The sequence below is a fragment of the Anolis sagrei genome, chromosome 6 (genome assembly GCF_037176765.1).
Source record: "Anolis sagrei isolate rAnoSag1 chromosome 6, rAnoSag1.mat, whole genome shotgun sequence".
In the NCBI taxonomy this organism is placed as follows: domain Eukaryota; kingdom Metazoa; phylum Chordata; class Lepidosauria; order Squamata; family Dactyloidae; genus Anolis; species Anolis sagrei.
In genome coordinates this window covers 43,856,198-43,866,575 of record NC_090026.1, presented here as the reverse complement: position 1 = coordinate 43,866,575, position 10,378 = coordinate 43,856,198, and the positions used below count along the sequence as shown (strand labels likewise).

Sequence of the window (10,378 nt, the reverse complement as noted above, 5' to 3'; positions counted from 1 at the left end):
ATGCCAGAAAACTGAATAATAATAATAATAATTGTTATCTGTCTTGATATTCTGGGTTATATGGCTGTGTGGAAAAACATATTTATACTACTTATAAATAATTTAAAATGCTCTCAGGCCGTTTGATAGGCCCTTCCAGATAGGCCCATACAATCCACCTCACACACTTCAGCCTTCTTGGAGGGGGTCTGCTCCAATCAGTCAGGACCCAACTGGCGACCACCACCCAGAGGACCTTTTCATTGGCCACCCCAAGGCTGTGGAATGACCTGTCAGTAGAGCTCCAACAGCTAAATCAGCTGTCAGAATTTAGAGACAAGTGAAGCCCTGTCTCTTCCGCCAGGCCTACACAGACAGTCATAGAATCATAGAATCAAAGAGTTGGAAGAGACCTCATGGGCCATCCAGTCCAACCCCCTGCCAAGAAGCAGGAATATTGCATTCAAATCACCCCTGACAGATGGCCATCCAGCCTCTGCTTAAAAGCTTCCAAAGAAGGAGCCTCCACCACACTCCGGGGCAGAGAGTTCCACTGCTGAACGGCTCTCACAGTCAGGAAATTCTTCCTCATGTTCAGATGGAATCTCCTCTCTTGTAGTTTGAAGCCATTGTTCCGCGTCCTAGTCTCCAAGGAAGCAGAAAACAAGCTTGCTCCCTCCTCCCTGTGGCTTCCTCTCACATATTTATACATGGCTATCATATCTCCTCTCAGCCTTCTCTTCTTCTTTAAACATGAACATGAATTTTAATGCATGTCCTTTGTTTAATCTGTTTTATCTGTCTTAATATGTATTCCATAGAAATATGTTTTGGTATGTACCTTTTATATAATGTTTTAATTGCTTTTATATAACATACAGTAATCACACCTTATTTACAGATGGCTTTTGTGTCAATTTAATATGTCTTATTTTACTTCCATATTGATTCTGTGTTGTTATTTTTTGCTTATCTAATTTTAAATTGTTACTCTTGTTATTGTTTATTGTTTACACTCTTGTGAGCTCCTCCGAGTCCCCTCGGGGAGATGGGGTAGGATAATAATAATAATAATAATTATTATTATTATTATTATATGGAGGTACGTCTTAGTGTGTGTCTTTCTAGTGTGTTTGCTATGTTTATTTCAATTGTCTTGTAACCTGCCTCAAGCTATGAGGAGAGACGGGTAAGAAATAAAATTATTATTATTATTATTGACATGAAAACACAGTATGTCACAGAAAATGAGATATATATGCTAGATTTCGTATCACAAAATCACATTTCCCAAGCGTCTAGGACTGTGTGATGTATTTTCGAATGATGTGTGCAGATCCAAGTAAGGTGGCCTTTTGCAGTTGACAGATCGTGATTTTGTCAATGTTTATTGTTTCCAAATGCCGGCTGAGATCTTTTGGCACGGCACCCAGTGCGCCAATGACCACTGGGACCACCTGTACTGGTTTATGCCAGAGCCTTTGCAGTTCGATTTTGAGGTCCTGATAACGGCTGAGTTTTTCCTGTTGTTTTTCCTCAACGCAACTGTCACCCGGTATGGCAATATCAATAATCCAAACTTTTTTCTTTTCCACAAATGTGATGTCTGGTGTATTGTGTTCCAAAACTTTGTCATTATTATTATAATAAAATAAATGATTATTATAGTAATACATTTTATAATAAAATTTGTATAATGATGATAATAATATCCCAGGATCTGATCCCAGGTTTTCTGCATTAAACTGGATTCTACGAGTCCACATTTCCAGAAAATCTGAGATAAATAGAAAATCTGACATCAGATCCTGCAATATAGGGCCTTTTCTGGAGGGCCTTCAAGCCCCTTCCACACAGTTGAATATAATCCCAAGTTTTCTTGTTTGAATTGAAATATATGGCAGTGTGGACTCAGATAACCCAGTTCAAAGCAGATATTGTCAGATTTTCTGCCTTGATATTCTGGGTTATATGGCTGTGTGGAATGCCCTCAGGCTGCACTTCTATCCCACATTTCCTATCTCTATAGTTTAGCAAAACACATTTCACAGCAAAGCCGTTCTGCGCATGCGGAAGCCGCAGGGGTTCTTTTGACGCAGGCGCAGAAACTCTTACAGCTTTCGCACGCGCAGAACGGCCTTACTTTTTCACGTCAAAGAACCTCCTGTTTGACAAAAAGATGCGCATGCGCAGTTTTAGACCGTACCATTCTCAGTATCCGGGGGACGATCAAAATATATTAATTTTTTACACGCGCCCCCTTTTAAATTTTGCTCGCACCTCATTTTGGATAAAGAAAGAAAATAGAGGGGAGACTGGAAGTGAGGTAACGAAGAGCGGAGTGGCAAGGAAGGAAGGTGGTGACGTTGAGAGGCGAAGTGGTACAGCCCACTGAGGCCCTGCTGAGGGCCCCGCCCCTTCCGCGTTGCCTTTCTTTCCTTTCGGTGCCGTCGGCGTTGCCGCCATGAGGTGAGAGGCCGCGGAGGGAGGCCTGGAGAGTTGGCGGGCGGGTTTCTTATACAACTAACTTTACAAAATAAATACATTCTGAAAGCAGTGGTTGAAAGAAGGGAAATCAAAGTATCTGGGGGAGGCTGTTTGTGGAGGAGGCCTGGGCGAGGCCTGTTGGGCCTACGCGACGGAGGCAGAAGGAAAGGCCCAGGCTTCCAGTACAGACACAGGCCGCGATTAGATTGCTGTGTATATGCATTCACATGGAAGAAACCTACATATACATATATGGATGTACATGAACAAATACATTTATATATACTGTTTCTTCGAAGTTAACATATATGTGTAGTATAATATTATAATTTTATTTCTTACCTCTCTTTGTGGCAGGTTACAACAATACAAAAGCACATAACCATCAAACATTATATTAAAAACACACGTTAAAAGGTATTTCTACACAGAACAAAGTTTAAAACATAGTGAACACAAGACTGGCCATCTGTCAGGGGTGATTTGAATGCAATATTCCTGCTTCTTGGCAGGGGGTTGGACTGGATGGCCCATGAGGTCTCTTCCAACTCTTTGATTCTATGATTATCAGTGCATGTAATAATATTTATTTATTTATTTACAATATTTATAGCGCGCCTTTCTCAGCCATCTATATAAATAAAAATGTAATGTTCGTTTGTGGGATTAACGTTACTTAAAAACCACTGGTCAAATTGACACCAAATTTGGACACAATGCACCTATCAGGCCAACAAGTGACCATCACTCAGAAAAACAGCAGAAGACTTAAAAAGCCAAAAAACAAAAAATACATTACAACGCATGCACAAAACCACATATATACATGCAAACACACATATACAGAAATATATACACACATATACATAGGAAGGGGGAAAGAAGTAAGGCAGGAAGAAGAGAAAGAGGGAAGGAAGGAGAGAAGGAAAGAAAGGTAGAAAAGGAAAGGAGAGAGGAAATAAAAAAGTGAAAGAAGGAAAAAGAGAGGGAAGGAAGTAGAGAAAGAGGGAAGGAAGGAAGGAACCAAAGAGCAAAGGAAGGGAGCAAAGAAACAGGTAGAGAAGGACGAATGAAGAAGGGAAAATAAAAGAAGGAAGAAAGGAGAGAAAGAGGGACAGAAGGTTGGCCACAGCAACTCGTGGTAGGTACAGCTAGTATAATAATAATAATAATAATAATAATAATAATAATAATCTTTATTTATATACTGCTCCATCTCCCTGAGGGGACTCAGAGCGGTTCCCAAGTAACACCACAAAACATACAGAGTAAAAACAACATAACCATAAGATTAACAAACAAAATATAAGCATAAAAATTGTTGTCATAACACACATATATTAAAAGTAATCCTGCCTGTTCATGGCAATTAAAAATTTAAAAAGCTGGGCCAAGATTTGTGCAAGCCCAAAAATTCTAGAGGGCCTGGGAATTAAGTGCAATGCTATGGCAGGCAACAATAATATTAGATAGGGGTCTGCGGCTGTTCATTCCGGGGCCGATTAGAGTAAAGAATCTGGGTAACTGGTAGGAAGAATAAGGCCGTATTAGACAATGTGTGGGGCTAAGTTAGAACTGATCATTTTCAAAGGCTTGTTGAAACCACCAGGTCTTCAAGCTCATACGGTGATTCAAGGCAGGTTACAGATTGGCACAATTCGATGTCAAAAGTGCCATTAAAAACAATCAACATTACAATATAAAACAAATAAAAACCGTAAAAGCATATAATCATCGGTGTCATCTTGTTAAAAATGTTATCCAGTAACATCGTCTGGCCATTCCATGTTAATAATAATTGTATTTGTCTCTCCTTATGGGTCGAGGCAGGGTACAACATGGTTAGAACAGATAAAATGTAATACCATTGAAATGCATATATTAAAATACACAGAAAAAAGGTTGACACTAATACTAATCAATTGTAGGTTATAATTCATTGTTTAAAATCGACAAGGGAGACCTGCCAGAAGAGATAGGTCTTCCGTTTTCTCTTGAATTGAGCTTTCGGATCTCTTCCATATATGACATCTGATTGTATATGAGTACGCATGCTCAGATCCAGTCCCAACACTCTAAAGCAATTAACCTATTTGGGTTAACTGTAATGGTCTATTTTGTATTGTATTTTCTATGCTCTTGTAAACCGCCTTGAGTCCATTGGAGAAAGGTGATATAGAAATGTCCCAAATAAATAAAGTAGGCATGGGCAGACCGGCTCCCACAATTCCTCACAGGTGGTAGGCTGTTAGGCATTGTGGGAATTGAAATCCAAAACACCGGAAGGTCAGTGTTTGCCCATGCCTGCCCTAAAGGTACCATATCTTTTCTGATCTCGGAAGTTAAAGAAAGTCATTCCTATTTGGTACAATCAACTTTCCTTATCCATGGATTCAACAATTCAAGCTTGATCATATTCCCCCCCCCCCCCCCATACTCTACAAAAGTAACCCTTGATTTTGCCATTTCATATAAGAGACACAATTTTATTACACCATTTCGAGCATCCACTGGTTTTGTTACTCAATGGGGTGGTAAGTGTACTTGGATGGGAGACTGCCAAAAAGTGCCAGGCAATGTATGTTTAATTTCAAAGGAAAGGAATATGCCTCTGTGAACCCTGTGAAATTCATGGAGTTGCCTAAATTGACAGGTAACGTGAAGGCACATGTACACACACATGTATAAACTTTAATTTTGATAGGTTTTAGGCATGCTTTTAGAAAAAATACAGTAAAGAATATTATTGTATGTAAGAAACATCGAAAGTATTATAAGTTAATATATGTATAAATCACCACTGAAGAAAAGATGAAATTAACAATAAAGAATATAAAAAAATAGTTTGAAGAAACAATAGATTACAAGCTGGTCCTAAAACAGGTTTTTCAGAAAATAATGCTGGAATGGAATGGGAGTTTTAATCTGAGACTGAGCCCTTAGTCTCAGGTGATATATAAAGTGCTTGACATGTGATATTTCATGAATGGGTCCTTCGGTTCTGGAAGATAAACACCACCATACCAGGTAGGCAAGAATTAGGTGAACTATGAGATAGTGAGCAGTGGTTTTGGAGCAAGAGGGAAATACATGTTGCAGTTATCCATTCTCTTCACTACATATTATGAACTGTCAAAAATTTATATATTTTAAATTAAAACAAGAAAAGATAAATTCTGGTATTCTAAATGTAACAACATCTTGTTTAAAAATCAGGCTTGTTTCATCCAACTTGAGTCCCAGGACTGGAGCAAAAGAATATAAATAATAATACTAATAATAATATAAAATCATTGGGTTGCCTGAAGTTAAAATGCTTTACATGTTCACTCTGTAGCTGAAAGCAGATGTTGAATAATAGAATCACCTGGGGGAAAAACACATTACAAATAAAGAATGTCTCTTCATTTATTCTTCCAAATTTTGTTGGAAGATATTGTAATTTTATTTGAAAGCATACTTTATCTGAGGTTCTTTTGCATACTTATCATAGAGATCTGAAAGGATTTTGTCATTTTAACTTTATAAAATGAAATTATGAGAACATTTGGAATAATTTCCCAGTTGTTTGTGAAATCCCTAACCTTTGTGTGATTTTTTTGTGTCTTCAGTATGCTAAGGCTCCAGAAGAGGCTGGCCTCCAGCGTTCTGCGCTGTGGCAAGAAAAAGGTCTGGTTGGATCCCAATGAGACCAATGAAATTGCAAATGCCAATTCTCGTAAGTGATTATTTCCTGTGTTCATGAGCTCTTATATGTCGCTTGCTTATTTGAATGTTTTCTCTATACAGTAGATGCTCAGTTAACTCAAGTAACTGGGAAAAATCAGAGAAATAATACTGCATTCAAAAAGCTGTTTTTACAATACAGTAAAAATGTTATGTTAAGTTTGTCTTTATTAAGCAATATAAAGTCAATATAGACTTTATTGTATGAAATAGTATGTGTTGTACTCGTTTGGCCTATTTCTGATAGTAACTCTCAAGCAACGAGAAACTACATTTATTGGGCCCTTACTAATCCTCATTGGTGCTGGTTAACGTCTGATAAATACATATGGAAATAGTTTTTTTTCTTAAAAACTAGTTCATATATTCAATCAATTTCTATTTATTTTTTGAATTGCCAGTATTGTGCTTAAATTTAGCAGGATATCTTCTTGTTCAGTTGTGCAAATTCTACAACATTTTCCTGCTAATCGTTGTTAGGTGAATTCTGGAGACCACTTCGTTGCCCAAGTCTATTTTGAATTAGGCAAAAAAATTAAGACCATGACATATTAGATCTTCACAGTTTGAGAGTGAAATTGCAAAGGAGAGCATCGCCATAGCTGCCTATGTGTGGAAATAACACCTGGGAATATCTTGGCTGTGGTGTGTAACAATCTGTGATTATATATTTCTTATCTTCCAGGTCAGCAGATCAGAAAATTAATCAAAGATGGTCTGATTATCCGTAAACCAGTGACCGTTCATTCAAGAGCACGATGCCGTAAAAACACCTTGGCTCGCCGTAAGGGCAGGCATATGGGTATCGGTAAGTCTTGATTTCTCAGCTTTCACTATCTTTGATTCATGAGGCAGATGACTTCAGGCAGTCTTTACATATGAATAGCAACAGGTATTTAATAAATATTATGAAGCCTTTGCAGAAAAGCACTCTGCTGTGTGCCTAACAGTTGAGAAAATTAAGTCAGTGCTTAACATTTCATTTCTTGTTCAGGTAAGAGAAAAGGTACTGCCAATGCCCGTATGCCTGAGAAAGTTACTTGGATGAGAAGAATGAGGATTCTGAGGCGTCTGCTTCGCCGCTACAGGGAATCCAAGAAGATTGATCGCCATATGTAAGCCTGAGGAAATGTCTTTACCCATTTGGTTACCTAGAGCAGGTCTGGAGTTGTGCATTTGCTTCATGGGGAACTCTGAAGAGAAATCTTCATATATGTCTTTCGTTGAGAGTTGAATAAGGCCAGTTTGGGTCAGTGTGCTACATAGGCTTAAATATCATTGAGGCACCCAATCATGTCAAGTCTTGAAAGCGAAGTAGGGCCAGCTTTGGCTAGTACTTGGTTCAGGGACTGCCAAAGAATACCAGATGCTTTACACTATATTTCAGTTGAAGGAACTAGCAAAACTACCTTTGATTATTCCTTGCCTAAGAAAATGCTTTGAAATCCATAGAACTACCATAAATTGACAGACTGAAGGCACATATTTCACACTTACGCCACATTCTAACATTGAGCTGTAGTATAGAGTTGAAAGAGGCCATTCATTCCAACCTCCTGCCATGCAGGAAATGCACAAAGTACCCCTGACAGCCATCCAGCCTCTGTTTAAAAGCCTCCAAAGAAATGATTTCCACTACACTCAGAGGCAGAGAGTGGTCCACTGTTAAAGAGTTGTGCACCTTCCTAATGTTCAAGTGGAATCTGCTTTCCTGTAATTTGAGCCCATTATGCTAACATTCTAGCTTCCATCATCCCTTCCCATTGATCCTATGGCTGGAGCTGATGTAAGTTGCTGCCCAAAAACATTTTGAGTTCTGCTGCATGCGGCTCAGGCCTCTGATTTCCCTTTGTTGATGAAAGGCCCTTGGTTTATTTATGGTGATCTATTACAATGTTGTACTGTTTCTCTGGAAGAGACATGCTCAGGTCTTTCTGTGTTTCTTCTCTTTTCTAGGTACCACAGTTTGTACCTGAAGGTGAAAGGTAACGTGTTCAAGAACAAGCGGATCCTGATGGAGCACATTCATAAACTGAAGGCAGACAAGGCTCGCAAGAAGCTTCTGGCGTAAGTATCTAATCCTACTACTTGGCAGGGTTATATCTTCTGTTTAGACTTTGAATAATCTTTTGAATTGTGTCTGTCGGTGGCACAGAGGGTTAAATCACTGAGCAGCTGAACTTGCTGACTGAAAGGTCGGCGGTTCGAATCCAGGAGTGGGGTGAGCCCCGCCTTCTGCCAACCTAGCAGTTTAAAAACATGCAAATGTGAGTAGATCAATAGGTACCGCTCCGGCGGGAAGGTAACGGCGCTCCATGCAGTCATGCTGGCCACATGACCTTGGAGGTGTCTATGGACAACGCTGACTCTTTGGCTTAGAAATGGAGAGGAGCACCACCCCCCCAGAGTCAGACACTACTAGATTTAATGTCAGGGGTAAACCTTTACCTTTATTCCCTGTCTAATTGAAGAACCACATTTGGCATTAAAAGTTAGAGGTTCTGTATAATTTCATAATACAGTGCGTAAGGGAAATGAGCTCTTGAGTGTATAGTATGTACAGTTCAGCCCTTTAAGGCAGGGTTTACTCTTTTTATGTACACAAGCTCTTGTATGTAAACAAGCTGAAAACAATTATCTCTATAATTACTTTTTCTTCCATTTCTTCGTTCCTAATCTCAAGGAACAGTTTTTTTATTCTTAATAAAAATAACTAAAAAAAAGGGGTTTACTTCTTCAAAACACCTCTTAGAAAAGGGAGGTTCTCCTTCTGGGAGGTTCTCCTTCTGGGAGGTTCTCCTTCTGGGTCATGGAGTTTTAATTACCCATGCCCTGTTCCTTTGGGAATTGTGAGAGGGATCCCTGTTTTTTTCTGACCATCAATTGAAGCAAAGATAATGGTTTCTCAGCTCTACCTTCCCCCCCTTTCTAGACCGGAAAGAGGCATGAAGTAGCAAAACCCAGCTTCTGACTGAACTGTATAGTTCAGGAAATAATTCCTTGAGCTGTTTGGGTCAATATGGACTTTTAGTATGTGTTTTTCTTAGTTAAGGAAGATATGCATGGATCATCCCAGCTCTCAATTGCTGTGTAGTTCAATTTTGAGGTTTCTCTGTGCTGTATTCTATCCATTTGGGGATGGGGAAGTGATACAGATAAAGTGATATGGGTGAAACCAGCTTTCCTTATTAAGATCATCAGGAAATGATGGAATGACCTGGGAGCGACTATGTCCATTGTCATACTTCATCCTCTCACAGATAAGGGAAAAAGGAGAGAAATCTCTTAAGCCATTGCATAAATGAATGCAATAAACCCTCTGTGAAAGGCGTTTGTACTTTCCCTCCCTCAAATTGGGAGAGAGCAGAGTATTCAGAACTTGGCAGGGAAGAGTAGCTGGCTTAGCTTTATATAATTCATACTAATTGAAGGCACTGAAAATAGCAAAGTGTTGTTGTTGGTATTGTGCCTACAAGTAACCTTTCTTGTATTTCAGTGACCAGGCTGAAGCCCGGAGGTCCAAGACCAAGGAGGCCCGTAAGCGCCGTGAAGAACGCCTGCAAGCCAAGAAAGAAGAAATCATCAAAACTCTGTCTAAGGAGGAAGAAACCAAGAAATAATTTCTGCCTTTCTGTGTACATAGTGCTCAAAGGGTATCAAATAAATCTCTTTAAAATTAATCTTTGTCAAATCTCTTTTCTTATATGAATAGAGTTGCTTTAAAGTTTGATGGCTTTTTTGATATAGAATTGCAGCTTGACTAAAAATTTGATCTAGATTTTTTGTTTTCATTTTTGAGTTACCGTATATACTCGAGTATAAGCCGACCCGAATATAAGCTGAGGCACCTAATTTTACCACAAAAAACTGGGAAAATGGATTGACTCGAATATAAGCTGAGGGTGGGTAAATTTCAAAATAAAAATAGATACCAATAAAATTATATTAAATTAGGCATCAGTAGGTTAAATGTTTTTGAATATTTACATAAAACTGTAATTCAAGATAAGACTGTCCAACTCTGATTAAACCATTATTCTAACCTTCAATGTAAATATCTTACGTGTCCTCCAATAATAATAGAGTAAAATAATAATAATAGAGTAAAATAATAAATGTAACAATAACAATAATAAATAGAATAAAATAATAAATGTAATAATAATAATAACAACAACAACAAAGT

General features: G+C 38.5%; 1 protein-coding gene across 1 annotated transcript; it reads left to right on the top strand.

The window, feature by feature from the left end:
• Positions 1 to 2,353: 2,353 nt before the first annotated feature.
• RPL19 (ribosomal protein L19) lies at positions 2,354 to 9,872 on the top strand. The gene is made up of 6 exons (XM_060781090.2): positions 2,354 to 2,448; positions 6,078 to 6,184; positions 6,878 to 7,000; positions 7,187 to 7,307; positions 8,149 to 8,259; positions 9,689 to 9,872. Exons 1-6 carry the CDS (start codon positions 2,444 to 2,446, stop codon positions 9,810 to 9,812), a joined length of 591 nt encoding a protein of 196 aa, XP_060637073.1. The 5' UTR covers positions 2,354 to 2,443; the 3' UTR covers positions 9,813 to 9,872.
• The last annotated feature ends 506 nt before the right edge of the window (positions 9,873 to 10,378 follow it).

Coding starts and splice junctions, on each gene's coding strand:
- RPL19 (XM_060781090.2), top strand. Junction 7,001..7,186: donor GGGCAGGCATATGGGTATCG/GTAAGTCTTGAT, acceptor TTTCTTGTTCAG/GTAAGAGAAAAGGTACTGCC. Junction 8,260..9,688: donor GCTCGCAAGAAGCTTCTGGC/GTAAGTATCTAA, acceptor CTTGTATTTCAG/TGACCAGGCTGAAGCCCGGA.